This window comes from Chlamydotis macqueenii, chromosome 21 (genome assembly GCF_036417535.1).
Source record: "Chlamydotis macqueenii isolate bChlMac1 chromosome 21, bChlMac1.mat, whole genome shotgun sequence".
Lineage (NCBI taxonomy): Eukaryota > Metazoa > Chordata > Aves > Otidiformes > Otididae > Chlamydotis > Chlamydotis macqueenii.
Genome location: NC_141576.1, coordinates 3,441,798 through 3,469,560, shown reverse-complemented (window position 1 = coordinate 3,469,560; position 27,763 = coordinate 3,441,798). Strand labels below are relative to the sequence as shown.

The 27,763-nt window shown below is 45.9% G+C and overlaps 1 protein-coding gene across 3 annotated transcripts; it reads left to right on the top strand.

The window, feature by feature from the left end:
- The first annotated feature begins 173 nt into the window (after positions 1-173).
- Positions 174-27,763, top strand: PUSL1 (pseudouridine synthase like 1). Of its 3 annotated transcripts, none has more exons than XM_086764702.1 (8): positions 174-333; positions 1,509-1,566; positions 8,373-8,560; positions 10,438-10,587; positions 12,851-13,024; positions 22,592-22,646; positions 26,453-26,615; positions 27,618-27,763. In XM_086764702.1, the coding sequence occupies exons 1-8, from the start codon at positions 275-277 to the stop codon at positions 27,647-27,649; spliced, it is 879 nt and encodes a 292-aa protein (XP_086620828.1). In that variant the 5' UTR covers positions 174-274; the 3' UTR covers positions 27,650-27,763. The 3 variants fall into 3 exon arrangements, with proteins under 3 accessions (XP_086620828.1, XP_086620829.1, XP_086620830.1); XM_086764703.1 differs by lacking the exon at positions 174-333 and adding an exon at positions 5,073-5,263 and having other exon boundaries at positions 1,542-1,566; XM_086764704.1 differs by lacking the exon at positions 174-333 and adding an exon at positions 5,073-5,245 and having other exon boundaries at positions 1,543-1,566.

The following is a 27,763-nucleotide window of genomic DNA, read 5'->3' as shown; positions in this document are numbered from 1 at the left end:
GGCTGAGGGGTCCCGGGACAACGGCTCCCCTGACCAAAAGGGGCCCAGGCACAGAACTAGGCAGCCGAACCCTCCTCAGCCGGGGCCCGCTCCGTGCGGCGGCGGAAGCGGGCGGAGCGGGGCGGGCCGTCGGCGGGAAGCGGCTGCGGGAAGGCGGGCGGAGCGCCGCGCGCGGGAGAGGCGGAAGGCCGCGGGTCTGCCCCGGGGCCCCGCCGGTGTCCGCCGCCGAGTGGAGCCGGGCCCAGAGCCGCAGTTTCCGCCGTAGGCAGCAAAGATGGTTTCTGCCCCAGCCCGCTACCTAGTGTTCTTTCAGTACTTTGGCACTAAGTATAGGTAGGTGCCTGTGATATGTCACCTGCTGCCTCCTGGAAGTAAAGCGGCGCCTGCCGCGGCCCTGAGGGGGTTGTCGGCCCTGGGAGAGCTACGGGGAAGGCGGCTGGAAAGGGTGGGAGAGCGCAGGGGTTTCGGTGCGGGATAAATCCCTTGCTGAGGGGGTGAGAGCAGCAGGGCGCTGGGTGCTGCTTTCCGCTGTTGTATAGAAGGGGATGGTTTGGGCAGGCAGTGCATAAAATGAAAAGACAAAGGTGTGAAACTTGTGATCTCAGGCGGAGGGAGGACAAGGTGCTCTATTTCCTGCCGTGGTGGGTTTTTTGGGTGCCCGGTGGTGTGACCTGTTCTCTGTGGTTCAGATACCGGTGTTGCTGGAGAGGTGAAGTGAGCTGTGGGCTGCGAGTGCTGCAGGAGGAGAGCTGAGGCTGGGTTTCCCCAGGCCTTAAACATCCCACATGTGTAGCTCTGCTTGGTTACATGAAGAAAAAAAAAAAAAAAGCATGGGTGAGAACTTGTACAGCTCCACCTCGTGGTATTGTGCCTATCTTCGTGAGGATTTTACAGAATAGTACCATCATCTGCCAAAACCCACAATTCTCTTTCAGTGCATGGTCTGTGGCACTGCGGGTACTGACCTCAATTACTCCCAGTAGTTACAGGTAGGTTGGGTTTAGCCTCAGGACGTATCTCTGCACTTCAGCAGCTTCTGTGAATGGTTATGGCTTCTGTAGCAGAGAAGGAAGCTCACCACAAACCATCTTCTGAGTCCTCTAATCCCTTTGTGAAATGCACAGAGTCTGCAAGAAAGGGACCTGCAACCAACTCCTGGCCCTGAAACAGTTTTATCTGCAAACTCTTTTCTAGTGTAACTTATCTGCCTTATCTTCCCATCAGCCTCTATCTGAAGGGCTGGTTCAGAGAGTAACGTTTGAAGGACGATTTTTATTTCCAGCCTCCTTTCTTGCAAATAACCGCTGCACGTGTTTTCCTGTCCATTCACCAAAGTGTTTGGTCCCTGCAAGTTCTGTAAAAAGATCCAGGTTGCTCAATAAGCAATCAGTTTGATGTCTGTCCCCCGCTAACTTCTGGATGTGTTGGTGGACTCACATGTCACTCACGTGTTAAGTCCTTGGGTCTTGACACATATCAATAACTATTGTATTTGTTTTGCTCTGCAGTGGGGTTATGGAGACTTCGAACGATCAGTCCGTGATTGGAGTCCAGAATTATTTGGAGGTAGGTCCTTGCTAATCGTATTGTCATTAAAATGAAACTTATACGTTCACATTGTTGAGCTATATGTATTATCAAGGATAAAGATTATTTTTAGATTGGATAAATATTATTTTTAGGTTCACACTCAATGAAAGACACTTGCGTAGTGCTCAACACTGTAATATTAAAAATAATCAAAGTGCCTTAGAAATTATGTCGGTGTACAGATGGGAGAAATAGGTCACGGTAAAGTCAGAGACATTAAGATCCTGAAAAAGATGTGAACCCTTCAATGAGACTTGAGGCATCTGAGTCAGAACTATGATTCCGAGAGCCCCTGCTCAGGTGTCGGCCCACCTGAAGGTACTTAAGCATGTGAGCTTCAGCAGCAGCTGTGACTTTGCTTCCACTCATTCTTGGAACTGCCTCATTTCTGAGCAGGTTTAGCTGCTCTGCTTCTGGTTTGTGTCTAAGTCTTTTATAGATTTAGAAACTAGATGTTGTGTCCTCCCAGGAGAGGATGTCTCTGATAGACTTTTTCAGAACAAAGCACAGCAGGATATCTATTGTTCTGAAGAAAAAAAAATGCTTTGTTTCCATTCTTCTGGAGTTCTTCTAATATGCTGGGGGAAAAAAAGGTATGATCCTGTCGTCACTGTTGTTCCTGTGCTGCTCCCAGGGTGTTCCCAGAGTGTAAGGGTGGCTTTAGGGCCCAAGTGCTGTTTGGGTTTGGAGTGAGTGTGCGATAGGAGTGCAAAAGACCCGCTGTTACACCAGCGAGTAGAAAGTGGGTCACCTGCATAGGGGAAATGCTCAGCGCACCTGGATGTTTGTGTAACCCAGTTGTAATTTAATTGCAGGCTGCTCTTCAGCTGCATTTATTTGAGCGCAGTGAATAGTGAATCTCATGTTCCTGTACAGGGCAGGAATCAAAAGGAAGCTGTGTTATTTTTCTCTTGTGTCTTAGAAGCATTGTGTAGTTTGAAATGAAGCTTTTAAAAGATTGTTGAAGAGGTTGAAACCGATTGCTTTACGTCAGATCGTGCCTGTGTATTAATAACCAACCTTCTTGTTATTAGGTTGTCATTTTCGGTCAGACTGTCTTCACCTGAGATCACAAACTGGAGCAGTTTGAAGGTGGTGCGCCCACTGTGCTTGTCTGTGACAGTCTGTGCTCTGCCTGCGTTGCTACAATCCTGGGGTTGTGACAAAACAGACTTGTGGAAGAGCTGATTCAGAGCAGGCTTGCTGTCTAGCCCAGCCACTGGCCGTGGCCAAGACATTCCCACACTGTTTACTGAGTGAGGGTGATAGTCCTTGCATGCTCTTGCTGAGAGGTCTGCAGAAGGAAAGTGTGATGAATTATGGATTGAATAAGAGTTCAAGGGTGTACTTGTATGGCTTCTTGCCTGAGACCGTTGTGGAGAAAGTGTATAAATATTGTGCAGATCTGGAAAGAAGAGCCCCAAAGGACTTTCTATCTCATTTATCTAATCCTCTGAACCATCCCGTGCCTCAGCCCCAGGCGCCGAACTTTGGGTGAGCCCAGCAGTTGTTTTGCATTATGCAAGTAACTTTGTTTTAACAAGCGAGTGGGTAGGATGGGTGATTAAAAGAGAAAAGAAGAAGAGAAAAAAAAAGAAAAAGATAAATTTATTTGGTGTTGTCTTTTCACAGTATCAGCACTTTGCAGGCCAGTTCTGGGATATGTGCTTTGCTTTCATGTGGTGGTATTGATGCTGGGCACTGCTGAGCAGGGCTGTGTCTATTAGAACCACATGGGAAGTCTTAAAGCAACTTTAATAGAAAACTTCTGGGGCCTGCAGGAATTTATCTTCCTTCCTCTGTTTCTGTGCAGCCTTGAGCTTCGCGGCTTCCCAAAGCCAGGCAGGCAACTGAAGGGAAGGGCAAAATTAAATCTGTAATGAGGTCCTTACTGTATTCTAAATATGTTCAGACATTAGTTTGCAGTTCCAGGCAAGCAAATAACCCGTGAGGTGTTGACCTTGTGTTTAAGGAACTGTTGTCATGAGAAGCACAATGGACTGGTTTGTGAAGGGTGTACTGCAGCCCTCTGGGTGATAAGGTGAAATTGCTGGGCTGGGGCTGAGCAGAAGGCCTGTCTGTAGCCTTTTGTCGCTGTAAAGCGCTGTATCATCCTGGACACTGAAGCTTTTGCAGTCCTCAGTACTGCTATGCAGCAGAGCCCTGGGACTGTCTGGAGAAGATGGACACTTGATTTAGTTCGGGGACAGATGCAGATACTTGAAGGAGCTTTTAATATATCTTTGAGGGGCGTGAGCTTTACAGAAAATGTTTTATTTCTTGGAGACAACATGTTTGTCTTGAAGCACTTGGAAGCTCAGCTTGCTAGTGATGGGTCCAAAACAAAATTCCAGACCTTGCTTCCCCAGATGAGGGAAGTTTGAGTCCCATGACCTGGCTCCCTCCAGTTCCTTGGTGGAAACTTGCAAGATGCAGGACTTGCAAGATGCAGACTCTGGTCTCAATTCTTACAGATGTCCCTACTGTAAAGGAAGATCTGTGTAGCACCTTTTACTAGAGTGAGCAGCTGTTGCTTGTGCTAACAGCCACTGGATGCAAGGCCTGCTAGGATCTACAGAATTTATTTCCCTTTCATGTTTGGTCTGAGGTATCTCCTGAGTCTGCCGTTTCCTATTCTGCTGGTGAATGCTGCCCAAAACTAATCTTCCCCACATGAAGCTCTGTTTTGGCCAGCAGCCTTGTGCTAAGGCCAGATATTATTCCTCATGAAAGGAAAAGGGGGAGCAGGAGAAGGAGAGAAAGAGAACATACGCTAACTCCTTACTACGCAAGGCAGCTTTGGTACAACGTCCTGCCTCTCTCTCTCTCTGCTCCCTGCCCACACCCTCCAAAAAAGGAAGAAAGGAAGGAAAGTGGATCAAGAGAATTGTCATCTTCAACCTCTGTTTGGATAATAATTTCAGCAGCATAGAAGATTGCTTTGGAAACCCTTTCTTGTAGCAGAAGCCATTTTCTCAGCTTTTTCTTCCTGGCTTTCACTTCAACTTTATCTATTCCACTGAAAATGAGCTGGATTTTTATTTAGTGTCAGTTGACATAGCACCCATTGAGTCAGTGAGGCTGTGGTGACTTGCAACCAGAAGCTTGCAGGTTATTATTTATTAAAACACAGCAGCTTAGAAATCAAGCAGTGTCCTTGGCAATGCAGTGCAATCCCTCGCGTCTGTGCAACCAACACCGTTGTGCATGATGAAACCAGTAAGCAATCCAGCTGCTGAGAAAGAGAAATAGACACTTATTTTTCCAAAACATTCGAAATGCAGAGTTTCTCTTGAACACACTCATTCACAATTGATTTCGCAGGTTCCTTTCGTGGCTCCCAGATGCTCTGTAGTGGTGGATGGCTGAGTATCTTGAGGATTTTTTTTATTAGACTTCAGGGAGATAAGTGGATGAACTTTTTGCTTCCCTGCCATAGGTGGTATACATCAAAGGACCTGTTCTTCATCTTGCCTCTCCAGCATTTGCAGAGACTGGGAAGAGAACTGAGCTGCGAGCAATAATAGCAACCTGGAACGTGGATCCATATCATTCTGGCACACAACAGTGGAAATTTCAGCGTGATTCAAAATATGGAAGTGCTTAGTGAATGAATCCTGTTAGCAGAACAGATCTGCTTTCCCCCGCGTCACTGGTATGCGGAGTCTTAGAGGTATAAACCAACATGTGGGATGCTTGCTGCTGCTCCAGGAATATGGGTGTCTGGAAAGGCTATGTTTCAGGAAGTAAAGGCTGAATGAAAATGGTGACATCTGGCTCAATGAAAGGCCTCCAGCAGGTGCCAAGCCAGGATTTCAGGGTTTGTAACACCTGCTAAAGAGAAGGGTATTTTCATGCTCTGTGACGTAAAGAAGGGAGCAGAGACCTGTGAACTCTGAGCACATGGGGGGACAACCCAGCCCCTTTTTCCTGTGTCTTCTCTGTTGCTTTTTAGCTGGGTGCCCATGGTTAAGGTGCTTAACTTCTGCCTCAGTTTCCCCCATAGGTGATACCCAACAGGGCAGGGATCTGGTTTAATAGCAACAAAGCCTTTTGAGTTCCTCAGATGAAAGGCCTGCTTGGTTTAGGGGCTTGGTTTTTTTTTTTCTGAAAGGGCAGGAAAAACTGGTTGCTATCCAAGCAATTACTAAATGCAAATAATGCATCTTTTTTGAAATGCAGTGTGGGTGATATTAACAGATTAAAGTATACAGGAACCAGAGGAGGAAACCATCAGCTGCCTATAGGCTCAAAGGACATCTGGATGGCAGAGATGTGAGACCTTTGCATAGGTGAAGGGGTCATTTCTGAATTGCCTGCAAAGAAGTTCAGCAGTTCTCTCTTTAAGGAGATTCATTAGGCTGGGATGCAAATGAAATATTAAAATTGAAACAGGAGGCAGCAGCTGATAGTATATTATCAGGTACGTGCCTGTTAGGCTGGCAGAAGAATCGACAAACAAAGCTTTCGGCTTTCACAAACTGAGATTTGTTGTTGATGGTGGTCACGTTCCTCCTTGGATGCCCAGCGCATACATCCTTCAGTCATCTCTCCAGAGAGGGGTTCTTGGGAGAAAACTGTGCTGGAGAAGGGCAGCTATGAACATACCAGGTGTTGAGCCTGTCATTGAGTCCTGCACCTTTGTGGATTCATTGGCAGACCTGAGTGGGGGAAACAACCCGATTTGCCTTGCGGTCTGCGATCCCCTCTTCCTCTCCAACAGGGCCCAGGTCCCGCTGGCAGAGGAGAAGAGATCCAAACGTTGTTCTTATTACCCAGCCTTGTTCAGATGCAGCACTTGAAATGGGATGCAGCGTGGGATCCAAAGGAGTGCAGCGTCCACATTTCTCCAAGCCCCTAACAAGAAAGAAGGATCTCTTCCATGTTCTCCCCTGTTCTCTCTCTCCCTTTCTTTCTCTCCCTCTACCCACACTCAGCTATGTTCCCACTGGCTGGTTTTTGCCTGATGAGAAAGGAGGGGGAGAAGAGGGTGGAGGAAGGGAGGAGCCTGCAAAACCCAACCATATCTTTGCAGAAACTTTGCTCTTAAAATGTAGCTTCTGCTTTAAGACAAATTGCTGAGGCGCATGCCGAGGTCTACTGCAGAAAACTATCTAATTTCTGTCTCCTTCTCTCTGCTTTGCTTAAGGGTGATGAATAAAGATTTTCATTGTTAATTGTAACCACATGTGAACTCCAAGTAGAAGGATTAGGAAGGAGAAAAGGCTAGGGTCACTTTTGTTCTGTTTCCCAGGCCTTCCCCTGCAGTTCAGTTACGTTTTTTCCTTGCCTCCCTGTGCATTTTAACAGTATGTTTCTGAGAGCCCGGGATCCATCTGCTCAAACAGTCCGAGTCTGGAAGGCATTTGTGAGTCAGCAATTCAAACTTTATTGACTCTTGGTACCAAATTAAATTCTAATAAAGACCACTGCTGGCTTCACTACTCAGGAGTGGAGATGGGGAAGAGAAGGAAATTTCTAGTCATTCATCTGGTTTTCTGCCTTTATTTTTTTTTTTTTTGGGGGGGGTTTTCAGTCTTTCGGATATGCTTCACTCGCTCCCTGTAAGAAATTACATTGGATTTTCTGTCTAAGGTCTTGTCCTAACAAAGAAAAAAGTTGTATTTTGCAGTGTTCCAGCAACCTACTTTAAAACCTTACTCTAGGTAGAACCTACTATGGTTTTAACATTGCATTAGTAAGTTGTTGGAATACCAAGGTTTCTGACCTACCGGTGTTTGTCCCTTACCAAAACTCCCCCTGGCTTTGCTAAAGTTAGGCCAGCCTAGACAGACCCTTAAATACATATCTGATTAACCATGTTAGCATCTCTTTTGTGTGCACATCTTGATTAAAAGACACTATATTAATGACTCATTTAGCAGGATTTTATTTACTTTGCCAGCAGAAACCTGTAGTAATTCACCCAGTTGTTTTTTCTAGCCTTTTTCTAGCGGGCAGAATGGAAAGGCAGAAACAGGGTGGGGATAAAAGCCGGCTGTGTGGAGAGGAAAAGTTGGGGAAAGGGAAACAACGATCCTAGCCATAGGTGGGTTCTTCAGCAGATCTTTGCCAAAATCTGTGTGCAGAACCTAGAGGATCTCAATGGCTGTCCTTCCCCTTGCGTTACAAATACTAAGTTTCACCTTGTTGCTCTTCCTCTGCTCTCAACAAGTAATGGAAGCTCGTTGCCCTCTGTAGCCCTGCTCCCATTGTGGATGGAAAAGAACTTCTGCCTGTAGCAACAAGCCATAGTTTTTTATGCTGTTCTGGACTACCCTGGAAGCAAAGGATGCAGCCTGAGGTCCTTCAGGTGTCTTGGCTGATGTCATTCAGACATCCCTGCGTGCTGTTTCCATCCCTTTAAGGCTGTTTAAGAGCTGCTGAAGCAATCTGCGTCCAGTGTTTAGCAGTAAATTGCAGCGGTGATGTCTGGGTTTAAATGGGTAATTTTCTGTCCTCTTTCCCACTTACACCAGGATATAAAGCAAAGAATGGGGAGATAAATCTTTTTTACTTTGTTTTATTCATATAAGGAAGCTCACATGGCATTTTGGATGTTCTGTTTGAGGTGACTTCAGAGCAAAAGGTGAGAAGCCTCTGCTGCTAGAAGTCGTCCCCCGAGCAGGCTCCTCTCCATGCCTTTATTTGCAGCCCGTGGTAAACTCCCAGTTACTTCTCTGTGTGAACAATAAGGAGTTGTGGTTAGCAAGAAGGAGGATGTTTTTTTCCTAGCTAGCTTGAGTCCGCTATTCATGAATCCGTCTCATGTTGGCTTTCAGAAGGCAGCCCAGAACCTGAAACCCGTTGTTCCCATCAAGTTCCGCATCTCCAGCCGAACAGATACTGGCGTCCATGCGCTCTGCAACTCTGCTCACTTTGACATCCAGAGGGCACCGGGGAAGCCAGCTTTTAATGAGAAACAGCTCATCTACAGTCTTAATTACCACCTGAAGCCTGAGCCAATCCGGTGAGTTGGGGGCAAGTCAAAATATTTTATTTTGCTTTTGTTGGAGAAAGGGGGAAATGCAGCAGTGATCTCCCATCTTCACCCACAGGAGATATTTTCCTCAGTTATGTGTGTGGGCAAACCACTTGCACATGTGTATTTCTGCTGCTGTCAAACCCCTGGCACATAAAGGTAATTTATGTTCCATCATTGTTGTTGTTAGTGGTACATTGCATTGAAGAATCATGTGAGCATAAATAGGCTTTTCTGAAAGAATCACTCTGTCAGAGGGAGTAAAAGGATGCTTATTTAATAAAAATCACATAAACATTAAGAAGAGAAGCTTGAGATAGATGGAATGCCTGTGGAGGCATGTAGACAAGAGGAAAATAAATCTAATAATTGAATTACTGTGTTTAGAAGAGGCTGGAGGTCCTGGGTTCAAACTCCATTGCAGGCCTGGAGGATGTAGTTTGCATATCTACTGAGAGTTTACAGCAGTGGAGCGATCTCCTGGGCTTGTTATTGCAAGTCTTTGTGGAGGCCTGTGGCTCAGCTTTAATTTCTTCTTCTGTGGTCTGAGCTTTTGCAGTCAAGGAATATGAGCCAGAGGCACTTGAGCTGGCAAAAATCCCTGAAGCACCAACCTTTTTAAAGTAAATAAATAGGTTTCTCTATTGCTTGATCCCAAATGGTATCGTATTTTTTGGCTGCCCTGGGTCTCGTCTCTTCTCTCTATGCCAAACTCCAAAGACAGAAAGGCATGCACTAAGAGAAAAACTGCCTTCTAAGGAGTGGTATCCTCTAAAGTAACACCTGCAGAGAGATTACGCCTGTGTAATAGGGACTCCTTGCTGTCTGCTCCCTGCAGTATGGTGAGTAACCAGTACTCTGGGATAAGGGAGAATAAAATCCAGTCAAAACTGCTGCTGACATATTCAGATAAATGATAGCACTCCAGAGGAGGTGCAGAAGCACAAGGAAGCTCTGTTTTCTCCCATTGAGAGAGAGAAGGGTGTTTTCCTCTCTGACAGCCTTCATACCCTCCCTTCTGGCTACCACACTGTCTGTGTTTGATGGTCATGGTGGCATTGGCTTAGAGAAACAAGGCAATTTCTCCTTCCTGCTTATAGAAGAAAACAGGAGTTCAGCTGCCTAGAAACCTGCTTCTGGAGTTAACCGCCCAGAGGCGGTGGAAGACAAGTAGACGTGAACATTCCCAAAAGCCATTTTCTGCTCCTGTGAACTGTGAGGGTTCCCAGGAGCTCTCCTGCATGCAGCATTCTGCTGTTTTCAGGTAGACTCAGTCTAGGTGATGGTGGGATGCATATTTTCATTGCTGCAGCGAAGTCCTATTTGCCTTGGAGATTGGGAGGAGAGGATGGGAGGGAAGTGACCTCCTTTCAACCGTCTGTCTGCTACGATGAGCTGCACAGCCGCTTCGGAGTGAGCGCACAACCACCACATCTGCTCTTGGGGGAGTCCTTCCCACTCGTGGTTGGGACCATGGTTCTGCAAAAGCAGAAGGACACAGTGTTTGTAAGATGTGCCATTTCTCAGCTGAAGGACTGATTGGTCTTAGCCTGTTGTGATGGTGTGAGCATCCCCAAAATCTGTTGATAGGTGACCCAAAGTTAGTCCCACTGCGTATTTGATGACAGGGGTGATGCTAAGGCTCTTGTGCCTTCTAGTTGACAGATGCCTGTGGCAGCCTACAGGTGCAAATCCTTGGTCACTGGTTAGTCATTGGCTGTCCAGAAAGAGTGATAATTAATTTTAAGTGCAGTTTCTCTAAGAACCCATTATGTGTTTCAGTTCCCATCTATGCAGTGACTAGGCAAAAGCTTTTGAATTAATGCATTTCACTCCATCTCGCTCATTCTCTTCTGTCCTAACAGCATTTTGAACGTGTATCGAGTGACCAATAGCTTCCATGCACGCCACTCTGCGCTGTCAAGAACCTACATTTATCGGCTGTTGATAGGCTGCGCTCATTTTTCTGAAATACCCGTGTTCGAAAGGGATCTCTGCTGGGCTCCTGGGGGAGGGTAAGTGTATCCCATTAAACCTCCCTGGGGAGCTACCTCATCAACACTCCAAAAGGCTTGGCTTCTACGGGAAGCGGGGAGGGGGTGATGTCCACATGTGAGACCAGATTCCCCGTTCATATTGACGAGTTGAAATGGGTGCAACTGCACTGAGTTATGTTCACTGAGGCCTGAGACTTACAGCTTTTTTTAAATTGTCCTGTCAGTTGTACCTGCGATAAACCTGCTTAGCAGTGCTGAAATACTCAATGACTCCAGGTAGGATCCGTCAACAGCCTTGTGTTTCCCACCCAGTGGAAGCGATGAGCGTTTCCTCAGATGACCTTGCCAATTCATACAGCAAACCCATTTGGACAGCTGGCTGAAGGAACCAGGCTGGGATATAATGCAGACAGGCAGAAATGCATTGCGTGGCAGATCTCAAAGAGTTTTAGGTGTGACCATGCAGGCAAGAATGAAGGCTGAGAAATCTTTTTTTTTTTTTTTTTTAATTTTAATTTTTATTCTTTTTTCCCTTCCCCCCTAGTCCTATTTCTGGTAGTCACTGCATGTAAATCTGCTCTCTCCTTCCCTGTCTGAGTGCTTGTGTGTTTGAATAGTGAGAGCCAATGACTCTGAGCAACCCCATGATAACAAACCAGTGTATCTGGTTCAGTATTCACTTGTGTGCTTGGAGTAGCCACTGAGTCATAACAAATCAGTGCTTGTGTATGCAAGGGAAGAAAAACAAATTCGGTGCCATTTAAAAAACAAAACAAACCAAACTTAGGACATAATAAACAGTGGGTGAGGAAAAAACAAACAAAACCCAGAAGGTAATGTGTTATTGCCCTGTTAGTTTATGTTGTGCTGGGATAAACATATATTCAAGAAAACTAGAGTTTTCCACAAGGTTGTAGAGAAACAGGTTTGTAGCCAGTTGTGGTAATGTCATCACCACCATTGGAATAACAATTGCGGGCAATGGAGAGAAATGGAATCTCCACTGTCCTAGGAGAGGAATGAAGATGACGTTGTCCTACCATTATATTGCTGACTTTCCCTTCCACAGCCCACAGCAAAGAAAAATAAATATGAAATTGCAAAACTAGATGTTACGTGCACCATGTGCCTTAACCTTGGGCTTTATGAAAGAGCATTAATTTACTCCAGACACTGTGGTTAACTTTCTCAAATGGGAATACCGTACGAGGGATAGGAGGTGTCTTACTAAAAGGTGAGATATTTGGGCTGCTAATAGTGGAGAAGCTCATAATGCGTGCACTACTGAGCACATCTAGTGTGTAAAATAAATAATACACATTAAACTTCTTGTAGGCGTTTGAATTGACAGCTACATGTCATCAGCACTTCAGTGTGACCAGGATTCTGTCAGTGCTAGTCACTTTTCTTGAACACACTGAAAAAAAAAATAATGATGTTGGAAAATCTCCTCTGTGTTTCATGGTTTGTTTTTGTTGTTTGTTTTTTTTTTTTTCTTGTTTTCCTCAGGAACATTTTGATTTCTGCTGAGATCTGAAAAACTTAAGCCATAGACCACACATACTTCCTCAGGCTTTTCTTAGGAGACATTTACAAAGGATAAAAATAGGCATCTGTTCAGCAAATATAGCAGTAAATTTGTCTAAATTTCTTAGGCTATTTTGAACAGAGCTAGATAGTTCAGGTGAAGAAATCTAAATAACACTTGACATTGAGTTTTACCCTTTGGCCCTTTTTTTCTGTGTTTCCACCTTGCATCCACACTGGCTTCATCTCTGGTAGTTTGCTCGCTAGTTCAATTTCTGTTACTTCCTCATTTCATCTTCTGGCTGTTGCAAATCTAAGGTTTGGGAAACCATCATAGTGTTTGGTATTTTCTTACCTGGCAACATCTTTTTTTCCATTTATAAGATCCAGATACTGCGAAGGATTTTGGTTCTCTCGCCCTGTGCTGTAGCCAGCAATTTGGATAGAATTGTTTGAGTTGAACTGTGATGGGAAACACAGCAACCTTTACCCAAAGGTTTGTGTAAAAGCATGTGCCTGCCAACTCCTCATCCAGCCAGGGATTTTGAATACCTTCAGACCTCAGGTCACTTGGCATCTGGGTTTGTGGTTTGGGCCATTATGAGACAAACTCCATCTTGCAAAATGTGTTTCCACAGTGCTGCAATGTTAAATCTGCCTGGTTTAAGCCTCTCATCAATTAATTGGACTTTGACCTCGCATACCTGGTCCCACCTGATGCTCCTTTCCTTTTACTCTGCATGTTTAATTTCAGCTACCTGAATGTGCCCGCCATGCGGGATGCAGCACAGTTCCTGCTGGGAACCCACGACTTCAGCACCTTTCGCTCACTGAACTCGGAAACAGCTTTTCAGTCTCCAGTCAGAACCATCCTCCAGGCAGACATCCAGCCCTCTTCTGGTTTCCTGTCCCACCACTATGAACACAGGTGAGAGCCTAGATGCTCAGCTGAGGAGCTGCTCTGACCACTGACTATCTAGTGCTTTGCTTTGCTTTTTTTTTTTTTTGCTTTTTTTTTTCCTTTGTCTGAAAAGCTGCTTTCCAGCACTGCTTTGAGAACTGACCTCCTGTTTGCTATGCCTTCACAGTCCTGTGATGGTGTCAGCAGGGTCCTGCCTAGTGACAGCTTGGGAAGGACATGTCTTTCCCTCTCCTCCTCGGTCTTCTCAGGGAGAAAAATGAGCAGGAATGACGGCAGTCCAGTTGTTTGTACATTAAAAGACAGTTATAAACTGGTGTATGGACTCTGGCACAGAGCAATTCCTATGAGATGCTTCCAGCATTTACATTCATTTTGGTTGCTAAAGACCAGCTCTGCCGGGGGTGGGTTTTCCCCCGCCAGCCCCCACTGCTGTCCTAGCTTTGCCTAAAGCCTGCAAATAGAAGAAAGAAAAACCCACCCAACACCTAGGTCACTGCTGTAGCTATGCAGATCTGCTCAGTTCGCACCAGTAACTCCTACTGTCTTCCCAGGGGATGCTGATGAAGGGAAGTCAATATTCCCCAGTCATTACATAAACAAAAGATTGTGGAGTGTCAGGTTCTTTCAGGACCAGGTCTTGCAAGTATTGAAATTAAGTGGCTGCATGTATTCTCTCTCTAGCAGAAACTGAAGTTTTTTCCCAGAAAGATCATGGATATTTATCACCTGAACATGGCTTATGCTTTCATGCTGGCTTTTTTCCACAGATATGTGGTTATTGTGTTTCAGCTTGAAAGCAAACCTTGCTGTTGTCTGTCTCCAAACCACACTTTCCTGCTTTCTGATTAGGAGAAAACCCTTTTCTTTGTAGTTTTCCCCAGTGATCCTCCACTAGATTTGAATACCTACTGAGCTGTAACAGTAAGTGCCGTGCCCCAAGCTTCGGCAGAGCCTCAGTGCAGTTTGCAAATCGCCAAAAACTGCTCACGAGAGAGGGAGTGAACCTAAAAACTGGATCAAAAGTGTCAAGCTAGTTGCTGATGGAATACTTTTGCTTTTGGTGACACATGCATCCAAACCCATGTTTTGTAGTGAGTAACTCTTATAATGTGTCAATATTAATTGATTTAATGAATGTTTAGGCTGAAGGGGATGGCTTTGAGAAGCCTGTTTTCAATGCCTTTAAACGGCATTTAACTCTTTTAGAATACTTTTGATAGTAATAGCCACAACCATGAGTTTTCTGATCTAAAGAAAAAAGTTACAGGGTTTAGGTCTTTGTGACAGGCTAAGTGGTGTTGGGGTGTTTGTTTGTTCAGGTTTTTTTAATTAGTGTCATGGTTACTTTTAATCTGTAAAGCTCTCCCTATGGGAACAGTTGCAGTCATGGAGCTTGGTGTTTGTTTGCCCATTCTGCAAAAAAGAGAGCAAATCTGCCTGAAGTGGATGTGTGTTTCTTCACTGCAGTAGCAGAATAAACTGTTCCTGTGATGAAAGGGCTGGGATAGCAGTAAAAGCTGATAAATATATATTTTTTTAATTTTTTGTCTGATCTAAGGAGACTTATTTTCTGCTTCAGGGGGAGAAATCCATAGAATGTTGAACCAATGGTCTCTTAATCAAAAAATGCAGCTTTTCTTTCTCATCCTTTCCTTCCTTTCCGAACTTAAACGAACCTTCTGAATTGACCACTTGTCTGTTTAAAAGGCTGACTGTTAAAATGATTCCTTCCGTCAAACCCAGTTGCTCAGCAACGGTGGAAGTGGAGTTAGCGTCCCGTCCATACAAAAAGCTTTTGAATGCTAAGGATGTGTTTGAAGACTCAGCCCCATCGCTTATTCCTGGGCAGTAGTTGCTCTGTCACCTGTTTTTTAGCAGAATATGTATTATTCATTGCAAGGTGCTGCCTTCTGCTGCCAAGTGGAAAAAGACAGCTGGATTTTTTTGCTGGTAAGCGAAATGATCTGTGAGAGTGACAAGAAAAACAAAGTTTCACTCTTAGAGAAATACCTTGTTCTCTTTCAAAGTCTACAAGATATTTTTCCTAAGTGCCTTGACTTATCTTTTGTAGCTTAATATGACTTGTCAAGACAACTGAGACAGGAGCATCCTGGCTAAAGAAGGTGTTTGCAATTTGATGAGAGGGGGATTTGACCCTATTTGAAAAAGTTGTCTCTTGTGCTTTGTTAAGGAGCTGAGCTGAGTTATGGCCTCGATGTGCTGGGTGTTTGTGCATGTGTGTAGCGATGCACATGTCTATGCCACGCGCCTCGAGCTGGGGGCAGAACAGCCCGTACATAAGCGATAGGAACACTGTCATTTCCCAACATGAAGAGAAATCTGGGGGCAGGAGCTGTCTTTGCATATGCCAAAATATGCAACAGGGAGGGCTAAAAGCAGTAATTCATCTGTAAATCCTGAGAGAAAACAGCTTGTGGCTGCTCCCTGCAATGACTGTTTCACAGGTTCCCTTCCTGCCAGCCCTGCCCTGATGCCCTGTGTGGGCCTGTGAACCGTGTTGTCGCTGCTTCACCTTTCTTCTGTGGCTCACAAGAGCTGTCTGCTCTCCCAGGGAATGGGCAGCCCCTTCCCTGATGCTCAGGTGTTTCCAGCAAACCCAGCCTGTCCGTCTGAACCCTCCAGACAAACACACTGCAGCTGTGCTTTCCTCACAGTTGATTCAAATCTCTGCAGCCCTCTGATACCAGGGACTGGGCTCATTGCAAGGGAGGAGAGGAGAGGGTTTGCATGTAAATAGCTGCTCTTCTGGCTTAGTTAAGGTAAGTTTGTCTCTTTTTGCTGTAGGAATGCTATAGGATACAAGGAGCACTTATCAACTGTTAGTGAGCTTATTTTTTGTTGTTGTTGTTACTTTTGTCAAAGTGACTTCTAGGGTTGCTTAGCAGCGTCAAAGTTTACGGATGCAGGTCCTGAAGTGAAAACCAGCTCATTTTTGTGCTCTGTTGGCATTTCTCTGTTGTTGCTGGTTTTTATATGTATCTGATACACATATCAGATTTTTTTATTTGTAGGAAAGAAATGTGCATACAGGTTCTTCCTTGCGGGACTGTTTCTGAGAGCAGGTTTGCATTGGGTTTTCGTGTTAGAGCTGGTAGTGGGACATCAGCAAAACCACAAAAATGTTTAGAAAGCAACTTGTAAAGGTTTAGCAGACTGCAGGTGTCAGTCAAGTGTTGGAAGAGTTACCCTCCTCAGAGCTCTTGTGAGGAATATTGGTGACTATCATAAAACTGTTGACGCGGAAGAAACGGACACTGCTGACGACCAATATGATCAAGCAAATGCCAATTTATTGTTGATACATCCCGGTTAATATAGCCCTTCTAATTCCGTATCATGCGCAAGCTCTCTACTAATTGGTTAACTATATCATGCACGCGCTCCTAGCTAAAGTATGATTCGTTAAGTCTCTATATTCACGCGCACAGCTCTCTCCACCTGTACCCTGCTTCACGTTCAGCCCCCAGTCACGTATGCCAGCTGTTTTCCTTCTTCTCAAGGTTGCTTCGTTTACTTTCTCACAGGCGGCCTCATTATTTTCTCACAGGTGGCTTCAGTACTTTCTTACAGGCAGCTTCAGTACTTTCTCACAAGCGGCTTCAGTGATGTCCTTGAGGCCTGCTGCTCACAAACATAACAATTCCATTCGGTCTGGATTGTTCACTAAGTGTCCCTGATACTCCAGGTATCCAACAAATCCCCCTTTTTGTTTTTGAACAATCCAGACCCCAGTCATCATACGTTCCATAACTTTCACAAAGCATTTTAAAATACACCCCAATACCATTAGTGCCAACAGCAAAGCCACTAATATTACCAGCCCATGTACTATCAAATCTTTTAGCCAACCTGTGACTCCCAATGATTTTAGCCAGTCCGAAAGTCCATTTTCCACCTGTATTGCATGCATGTTCCGGCGTAACTCTGCCAACTGATAGTGTATTGATTTAGAGTGATCAGAAATATTCATGCAACACATACCTTCAAAATCTTCACATCCATGTCCATGCGCTAATAACAAAAAATCAACGGCTGCCCGATTCTGCAAAATAGCATGACGCATACTATCCATGTCTTCTAACAATCCCGATAACATGCTAGAGGTTAAATTCATTTGCTTTTGTGCCCAACAAGCTAATCTATTTAAGCTAGCTAAAGCTTTGGCAGTTGCTGCCCAAGGAACAAATAAAGATAATGCTATCTGCTCAGCTGTACCCAACAGGGTTAAATTGCTGTCACAATGGGGAGTCAATACTTTTAGTGACCTTCTTGCTCGCGTATGATTCCATAATGTTCTCACAGATGGAGCAAACACTATCAATTTTCCAAAATAACATGGTCCTCCTATAGCCCTTTTTGGTACTCCTGACCTTATTTTACTACAATATCAACTAGGTTCATGTAGGCCTCTACTGAATCTCCCTTTTTTTTTTTATTTTTTTTATTTTTTTTTTTTTTTTTTTATTAGCCAGATTGTCTGTATTGAGTTGTTAATCATTTTTTGCAAGCATGGTATGTTAATGATTATGCCTAGTATGATGCCTAGTATCACAATTCCGATTTTAACCAAGGACAGCAACCACCCAATTATGCCACACACAAGCTTAGTTAATAAAATTACTGATCACACGTTATACATATTCATGATTACGAAGCAAAGCTAAGTTTCACTACCTTCTAGTAATTTTCTACTATAACATTCTTCTACTATTATAGATATAACAACTCCAGTAACTTATCTATAAGAGCAATGACTAGTTTTCTGCAGGCCTCTGTTGAAACAAGCCATAAATTCTGCTAACAATGTTTTGTATCTTAAAGCTTCCCTTCTCATTCCATGGCTTTCTTCCTGAGAGCATGATTGCATTCCTCCCCCAAGGTCGGTGTGCTTTCACTGATACCGTACTGGCTCAGCGAAATACCACATCTCCCCCTTCTTTTTTTATGAGAAGAGGCTTGTTTCAACGCTTTATCTATTAAAGTCTGCACACATTTTAAGACACAGAATATAGATCAAAATACATCTATAAAAGGAATGAATAAGCATCCTACAACTATTAGTAACAAGCTTATATCAAGTCACCAAAAGATTTCTGAATATCAAAACCATCACTTTGTGGCTGTTTTTGTACTCCTTTTTGCAAGTTTTGAATACTTTTGTGAATAGATTCCGAATGATCAGACAGATTCATGCAGCAAAGCCCATCAAAATCCTGACAATCATGATTTTGTGCTAATAATAATAAAAAAATCTATTGCTGATCTATTCTGTTACTAACCCAACTATGCGAAAGACACCGCTGAGCAAGAGGCTGTTTATCAGCCGGGTCAGAGCAGAGAAGGGAGCCAGGCGCAGCACCTTCAGGGCGTCCCCTGTTGTAAATAAAGTGTGCTCTGGGTCCGTCCTCTCCCCTTCGCTCCGAGCCACCTCTGTTTATACCCTCAGCAGATTCAGTGAAAGAGTACTGACTAGGTGTTGCTGCATGCATGGCCAGTGCATACAACAAGGCCTGTCAAATATGTGCTCTGCAGGCTAACAGCGGTTCTGTTTTGTAAAGTAGCATAGTATATAGAATCTACATCAGTTAACAGCATTGATAGTGCCAATGAAGTTATATTTATTTGCTTAGCAAGCCAACAGTCCAATTTATTTAGCATAGTTAATGCCTAGGCACTTGCCACACCAGGTGTAAAGACTGAAGCAGCAATAATTTTACTTAGTTTCCAAAACTCTGTATTATCTTGGCAACCAGATTCAATGCTATGTATGCTTCGTTTAGGTCTTTTATGCTGTCTGGATTTTGATATGTGCTCGCATGATTACGTCAAGCTGTGTCGTTGCAATGTATAGATCTTAAAGCATTTACAATCATTACCCCTCTAGAAACATTAGTTCTTGACTAGTTAAAAAATAGACAGAAGTCCATCTTTACTGATCCCAAAAAGTTCCATCTTTTGTAGTTTTAGCACTCAGCACTCGTGGTTGCTGCTGTTTTACACAGAGTTGCTGTCCTACCGGTATCTGGCAGGTCAATCAAACATGTTCTGAAATACCCGCAGATGAGACAGACAGGGATCCACTTGTTTACTGCTCCTGTAAAGACATGAGCGTATCCCTTCCCCCATGTTATAAGAAGGAACGGTCCTTCCACTTATACAAAGCTCAACTCAGACAGGAGTATCTGTTAACCATGTCAGGGGCGGGGGGGTGGGGGCGCCTGGCGGCGGCTGTGGCCCCGGGCATATAGGAGGAAAGAAAACTAAAACCCGAGGTTTAAGACAAGAATAGGGAGGGATCCTTAAAGCCACCGCTACAGGCAAAAAACAGACCATCACTAAAACCAAAGCAGGATAATGAAAACAGGAACAAGACAACCTCCCCCCACCCCTCCCTCTTCCCAGGCTTAACACCATCTCTACCTCCCTCCCCTGCACCCTGAGCGGGACAGGGATGGGGGGCGGGAAGAGGGAATGGGGGTTACAGACAGTTAATCACGCACTGCTTTATTGATATCAACGGTTTAACGGCTGCACCTACAGCAGCAACCATGACTGGAGCCTTTTCTTGTTCTAACATTCGCTCGACAGCTTCCAGCAGTTGCCCTGTACTAGATCCTTTTGGCAGGACACTAAGGACTCTCTTAGTTTTTTCATTAGCATTATTAAAGGCAAGCATATCTAAGAACTTTGCTTTCATGTCATCATCCAGATCAGGGTGACCCATTATTGCAGCGTGCAACCGATCAATAAATTTCCCATATGGTTCTGTGGGACCTTGCCTTACTGACGTAAAGGCAGGTCCGGACTTTTCATCGTGCACCCTAGCAAGTGCTTTATAAGCCAAATCTTGGCTCAGTTCTAATACTTCGGTAGCAAATCGCGCTTGCCAATCAGATCGTGTGTAGGGTCCCGCTCCCATCAGCATTTGAGTTTGCACCCCGAATAATGGATCACCCTGTTGCCGAGGAGTTGCAGCTGCCTTATCACAAGCAGTCTGCCAGTGCTGAAAAAACTGCAGCTGCTGTGACGGCAGCAAAAGCATCTGGACAATCATTCTAGTATCATAAGGAGTTAACAACTGTGACAAAAAAATATGCTGCAACACAGTTTGAGTATATGATGATTTTAGCCCATACTGAGTAACTGCATTTTTAGCTTCCTTCAATATTTTCCAATCTAATGCCTGCCACACACCTCTCCCAGTATTATTGGTCACAACTGGAAATGCCGTGGGCAAAGGCTCTCCTTCTATCAAAGCATCTCGAATCACCTCTTTCCACTGCACGATTGGATTCAAATCCCCAGCCCCTCCCGCCAGCGTCCCTTGGAAAGGTGCAAAAAGACTGATCTCACCCGATGCTCCGTTCGGAACGAATAGGTTGGACGCTGGCAGGTCTCGATGTGGCAAAGGCGAAGGAGTTGACAAGTTTCCCAGCGACGCTTCTAGGTGAACCTCTAGGGCTTCTAGCCTTTTTAGTGTCTCTTGCAGCTGTGCATCCTTCAAGCCGGATGAATGTTCATCCCCCTCTTCCTCACGCCGTGGTGGCAGGGAAGAAGGTGGTAACGGGGGATAAACCGGAGCTGCTGGCGCCGGCGAAAAGGCTCGTGACTCTGAGCCTGCACTGGCGCAGTGTGGCGGGGTGCCTGGCGGTGGTACATCTGATGGTGGTGAAAAGCCTTTGGCAGTTTTTCCCTCTGGTGCCCGCATATCTATAGTTATAGGGGCTGTGGCTGCATTTCCTGGAGTCCTTGCTGGGGCTCGAGCCCCCCCACCCTCAGCACGAGCCAGGGCGGCGGCAGGGCTCGTTAAACCCGAGAACGGCATGCTAGTAGCGGAGGTGGACCCGCCGGCTGGAGTTAAGGCCGCGAAAGCAGATGCGGCAACTGAACGCTCGGCTTTCATGCTTATCAGTGTTTCGTTAATTAGCCTCCACATAGTGGAGAGTTTGCTCGCCTCCTTTGATCCTTTACTTACTTCATCCCACAGCTCTTTTCCTATCTTTTCCCATGTCGGGAGTTCAAAAGCATCATCAACTGTGGGAATTAATTCCCTTTTCTTTGCCCACTGCAGCAAAGCTTCTAGGACGGCCGAGTCATAACTCAGTCCTCTCGCAGAGAGCATATGTTGGAGGAGCTTAACCACTGCTGACTCCTCTTTGGTCAGTGTGGACCCCATCTCCTCCCCGGCCGCTCGCCTGGCCAAGACGAGATTCCCTCTGTACCTTTCGTACCTTTTTGCGCTATAGCGACTTCCCGAGTGCCGGGGCAGCACTCGCCTTCGACCGGCTTCCGCCCCCTCTTCTTTTCCTATTTCGGTTCCGTCGGGATGTCCAACGCCGATCTGAGGGTCCCTGTTCGGGCGCCACCTGTTGACGCGGAAGAAACGGACACTGCTGACGACCAATATGATCAAGCAAATGCCAATTTATTGTTGATACATCCCGGTTAATATAGCCCTTCTAATTCCGTATCATGCGCAAGCTCTCTACTAATTGGTTAACTATATCATGCACGCGCTCCTAGCTAAAGTATGATTCGTTAAGTCTCTATATTCACGCGCACGGCTCTCTCCACCTGTACCCTGCTTCACGTTCAGCCCCCAGTCACGTATGCCAGCTGTTTTCCTTCTTCTCAAGGTTGCTTCGTTTACTTTCTCACAGGCGGCCTCATTATTTTCTCACAGGTGGCTTCAGTACTTTCTTACAGGCAGCTTCAGTACTTTCTCACAAGCGGCTTCAGTGATGTCCTTGAGGCCTGCTGCTCACAAACATAACAATTCCATTCGGTCTGGATTGTTCACTAAGTGTCCCTGATACTCCAGGTATCCAACATAAAACTTTATGGAAAACGGTATCTATATGAACAGACAGATTTGGTGAGGGGAAAGGATGTCTTTTTGCGTAGCAGCATCCGTCTGTCCCCAAATGCTGATCTGCCGTTTCCTGCTCTGCTCGCTCATGGCCTGGAGTGCTGCCTTGTCCGCCCTCGCCTGCGTTGTGATGCTGCGGCTGGATTCCTCGGGCACGCCTGCGTCCTGACTTGCGTGTCCTGGCCTTTCTGGTAGCGCGTGGATGTTGCAGTAGGCACAGCTGAGTGTTGAAATTCGTTCTGCAAAGCCTGTAAGGACATGTGACTCTCTCAAGCCAACTCCAAATGAAATGGTAGAGTTGCTTTGCTGTGGGTATTCCTTTCTCCAAGAGGCATCAGGCTGCGTTCCTCAAATCAGCAGTACCTGAGCAGACTGCTAAGTTGTACCTTGTTTTATGTTGCCCTTCCCCTTTTATTTGAGTGGTTATATACTTAGGTGTGAGGCAGCAGGAAGATCCAGCCCTCCAAAACTAGGTACATACAAACAGGCAGGGGTTGTTCCACCCCAGCTGATGCCTGCAGTGTGGTGTTTGAAAGCTCATGATGCTGTTTCAGGTTAATTGGGGGCTGTGCAGCTGCTTATTCGTTCTACTCACATTCACCTGTGATTTCTACTTCTCTTGTGGGTAGAAAAGCTGTTTGAAATGTGATTTTAAATGCTTCTTTTTTTGTTCCTTTCTTTAGGGGACTGGAGTTCTGGGAGTTGAAGTTCAGGAGCAGATCGTTTCTTTACCGACAGGTACTGTTTGGTGCTGTATTCGGCACGCAGTTTGCCTCCAAGAACCAAAGTATCGCTGTGGCTGTAACTATTGATCAGTTTAGCAATGGTGCATCCCTGTGTGGTGCCAGCTCTGTTGCAGAGCTGGTGTTACAGCAGCGTGACACACAGAGGGACCTAGCATCAGAGAGGTGAGGTTCTGTATTCTTTATTTGATCCAGTAGAACCAGAATCTCTTAAGTTTGTGTCTAAAATGAATGTCCAAAGTCACAGAATAGTGTGGGAGGATGGAAAACTTTTTTTTCCACAGTCTTTGTCCTTGAGTGGTAAAAACCAACAGACATACGTTCTTGCTCTGCTGAATGGCACTGGGCCCAGCAAAAACTGCCTGGAATTTTACTTTCTGGCTTTGGAGCATGAAGTAATTCTGTATTGCACAAAGGAGAGATGGGAAGACCTGATTCAGCTATACAGGCACGACTGCAGGATCTTTCCCTTTGCCATGCTGTTTAGCCTCCACTGGGTTTTCTTTGAAATAACTCCAGTGGGTTTTTTGCTGCTGTGCTCAGGGGAGAGAGCTCTCTCCACAAGTTAACGGATCACCTCATTAGGAAAGAGCTGGCTGTTCTCAGTCTGCCTATCCTGGCAGTGGTCACACTCTGGAGACAGAGAATAGGCAAGAGAGGGCTTGTTTTTTGGAGGAGAGAGGGGGTGTTTTATGGGAACAGCAAGCAGCTATTTTTTTATTCTGTTTTGACAAACCAAATTGGTTTTTATCCTATGCCAAGTAATGCTCTGTAAGCTCTCTGACAGTGGGTGTCTGGATATGAGCAAGGGAAGAACAACAACATGCTTGAGAAGGGCTTGATGTACAGCAGGGATTTGCTTCATCAGATGCTCTTGTGACAAGGAGAAAACGCTGGTAACCCATTTAGTGCATTAGAACTGCAATGCTGCTTGGGGACACTGTGCAGAGAGAGCAGTTACCCATAATACTCGGCCCAGTGCCCTCTCTGAACCTTGTCTGCAGCGAGCTGGCAGGCTGCAGTGAAGCAGGAGCGGGCTGTACGTGCTTAACGTGTGCTCTTCTACCTGAGCATCTGCTCCTGCCCTAGGTGGACCTCATCTCATACAGCTGCTATGATAAGTATTGACACCTGGATGTTTTTATGAGAGAAAAGAGTTAGACAGCCCCAGAAACTGAATGTGTGTGTATTTTTGCTGAATAGCGTGCAGAAGGGGGGGGAGACCACGCACAGGGCTATTTCAGACGCATACCGTTAGTCGGCATTTACACTCGCGAACTCCGAGTGTGGAGGTATCAAAGCTAAAGTCACAGTGTACGATGACCTCTAGTGAGGGATGGGTAAAATAACAGCTGCCAAGGATCTGCGCTGCTTCTCTGTGCCATCTGCCGAAAGGCAGGCGCTTGGCACTCCTCTGTGCAGTTTAAGATCAGAGCACACAGGGAGACTGCTGTGTCTTGGCTTGTTGAACCTTCTTAATGGTGATAAACATGATCAGATTGCTTAGTGGACTTCCGTTTGTTCTTTTGTAAATGTTAATGGAACAGAAACTGAGACCAATGCTTCACTATGGCATTACGCATATGTTTTTGGAGAGCTTGGTGTGCCTTGAAAGGTCATGAGTAGAGTGAACATCTATTTAGGCCAAATGACTGTTCATGTCAGCGTAAGTGGGGACGTGTTCTGGCAGCAGCGTGAGAAGGTGAATCAGACAGGACAGTGTCTACTTTTCCCCCACGTGGGCTGGTACTGGTTTTGCCTGTAAAATTTGAAATTGGAGGACAGTTTGTCCAGTGTGGACAGAGAAAACCACCAGGAAAAGGTGAAAGTACGGTGGCTCAGGGTCAGCCCGTGGCAAGGGCTGAGTTTTCAGAGTGGCTTCTCTGGCAAATAAGACTCTGGCCTAGCAAATCTGTGGCGTGTTCCCTTAGGCAGTGTGCGCTCTCCTGTGAAAATGGGTACAAACAAGCTCAAGCAAAGTGCTGGCAGCTGGAGGATGTTCAGCTCTTGCCTAGCTGGACACCAGCAGGCTGGCTAAGTTCATTGCATTGTACGGCTTCTTTCCCTTCAGAGAGGCATTTCTTATGATGGGACTGTCCGTACAAGCCTGTCCACTCCAGCGACACTGGGGCAGGGCCTAGCTTTCCTTGAGCTTTATCTCTTGCTGAACAAAAGCCTGAAAAAGACTGCCTTTCTCTGTCTTCCTCCTTTGTTTCCCCAGGGAAACGGATGTTTCTCTGAACCATCTCCAGATGTTTCTTGTACAAGCTGTCCTGACGCCCATGGGAAGTAGGTGATTGCTTGCATACCAGCCTCTGGATAAAGGTCTTTCGAGGACCTCATATCTGCTGAGAGGACTTCTGGCACAAGTTGAGAGGCTCTTACTTGCCAGTTATCCCTTGACAGCAGCTTCATGAGCCTCCCTTGGCATAAGAAGCGTGGCTGTACCAGGAAGGTTAGTGGTCAGAACTCTACCTGCAGAGAGATGCCGTCAGCTCATGGAAGGGATGGAGAACAGCGTAGCCACCGCACGGGAGTGCAGTAGCTAACTACTCGTGGGGAGCCAGCATTTGGTGTGCAGGAGGCATTGGCAGATAGAAGCCTTGGCCCTCCCAAACAGCATGTCTTCTGGGGATATAGAAGGAAAGGGTGTTTTTTAGCCAAGAGGGTGCTGAAGTACGAGGGGTGTTTGCGCAGGAGGTGAGCACTGTGGTGTGAAATTTGTGCTAACCTAGTAGGTCTGGAATTGATGAGCGTGGAGGGAGGGAAGGGGAGCTGTGACGTGCAGAGGTGTTTAAAATGCCAATTTGCCACACTGGGGGGATGTTCTCTGGCCGACTCTCCTACTCGGGTTTGTTTTTTCTCTTACTTTTTTGGCTTTCTGAGAGAGACACAAGCCCCTACGTAGTCCTCCACCTGCAAACAGGGTTGCTGATGTGTTAGGAACCTGTGAGCTCAGCTCTCCCAGCAAGCATGTGAGCTTCCTGCCACAGACGGGTGTGTGGGTGCTGCTATTGTTTCTGAAACAGAAACCATCCTCTGCTCGGCTTGCTTCCTACCTGTGATGAGAACAAGCCTTGCTCCAAGGCAGTGCTGTGCAGCTGGAGATCGTCGTGTCACAGGTCCTCCTATCATTCTTACTAATGTCTTTAGTTGTAGGGAGGGAAGACTTAACGGAAGCAGGGTGATTCTGCTGGTTGTTTTCCCTTCCCTACCACTGGCTTTGGTCGCTAGCAGACACTGTGCCCCTGCACGTTGCAGGCAAGATTAGCTGCTGCCACGTTGTCGTGTCAGTGCAGAACCTAGGCAGCCCGTGCAATCCCTGCTGAAAGGGGAAAACGCACCTTTGCACTGCAGACCGTGGGGTGACTGTGACTGCTGGGGCGTGCTCAGGGACTAAGGCAGCATGGTATCTCCAATGAAATAAAGCAGGAGCGAAGTGCGTGGCTCTGGGAACAACTGGTAGTACTAGGAACAGCAGAGGAACACCAGAAATTAGGCTTTCTGGGAAATACGAGTTTAATAATAATGATGTACCTATATTCAGGAGCAGGTTTGTATTAAGAAATCATGGTGAGATCATTCTTTCCTGAGTGACAGGCACTGAACTCTCTGATTAGGTTTCTCGCTTGGCTTGCCATCAGTAGTAACTGTGGGCTGTGGCACAGCACCACACTGCTGATGGCATGAGTGCAGGGCTCCACGCAGAATTTCCTAATCCCTTAAAGTTTTATAAGGGCAACTCTTAATCTGTGTTCTTTTTTGGTTTTTCTTTTTTTTTTTTTTTTCTTTTTCTCCTAGGTCCGAAGAATGGTCGGGGCTCTAGTTGCAGTTGGCCAGGGAAGGTTAGCACCTCGTCATATAAAGGAGTTGCTGGAGATGAAAGACGCACGGGCTTTTCCACCGAATGCCATGGCTCCGCCATCTGGACTCTTCCTAAAATCAGTGGAATATAATGAAGCAGGTAGGTGATTGCAGGGAATGGCGTTCTTTTTGTAGGAGTTAGATCTAATACTGGAGGGAGCAGTAACGCCCACAGTTTCCCTGTTTGCCGTCTGACCTATGGCTCGCAGCGCTGTTGGTTGACACCCACGTCATAGTGAGTGCCCCGCGCTGTAGAGGTGTTTACAGCGCTTGCTGTGGAAAAATTGTGGTGTGGTATTTTTTTGCTAGTAGATTTCCTCCTCTTACTTGCAGGGTATAAAAGAAAAGTTGTGTTGACTTTCAGATATCACATAAATTATACTTTAAATTCTCAAAAATTCTTATTCTCTCCCTGACTGTGTATGAAGACCAAATCTCCTGTGGTATCTAGGTGCCTGCAGATACATTTCTGTTCACTCGTGTCTCCCTTGGTATTTATGAAAGGATTGTACAGACTGGAGGGCAGAGAGCAGATCAAGCTTTTGCTTATATGGTGGCTCTCTTAACAGCATCTCATCTAAACTATTTAGGTTTTTTAGCTTAAAAAATGGCGGGGGGCACAAATTTACAGAAGAGAGCAAATGGATGTCATGGAAGTTTGACATCCCTGCTAGGGACAGCAGATATTTAAAACTTCGAGGATTAATCTGTCTCTGGTTAATCCAGTGCCCGTGAAATGTGGATACAAAGGACTTCCCACCACACTGCAGACCTTCTGCAGGCTGCCTTGGCTCAGCCGGACCACGGACCTCCTGCGGGTGGGCTTGAAGCTCTCCTGCAGCAGCGGTGCACACACCGGGGCTTAAGGAAGAGCCAAGGGAAAGGGAAGCAATGAAGAGCAGTGGCCTTGGCAAGGCAGCTGCTGCTTGCTGGTTTTGGCCCCCTCCAATGGTCCTTTCCCAGCGCTGGCTGTGGAGCTGTCTGTGCCAGCGGGGAGGCAGCCCAGGCAGGAAACGAAGACCACAGATTTTTAAGTGCTTTCAGGTGGTTTCAGTGCCATCTTTTTCCCTAAATCAATGTTTTCTTTTTTTCCCCCTCTCAGATTTGGACGCTACAATTGCCCCAGGAGAATAGCAGCTCTGTGAGACGCAGCCGTGCCTGGAAGGACTGTGTGGATGTGTGATGGAGGTTTGCCGAGCGCTCTTTACACAATACGCGGCCTTGTCTCAATAAAAATCATTGACTGTG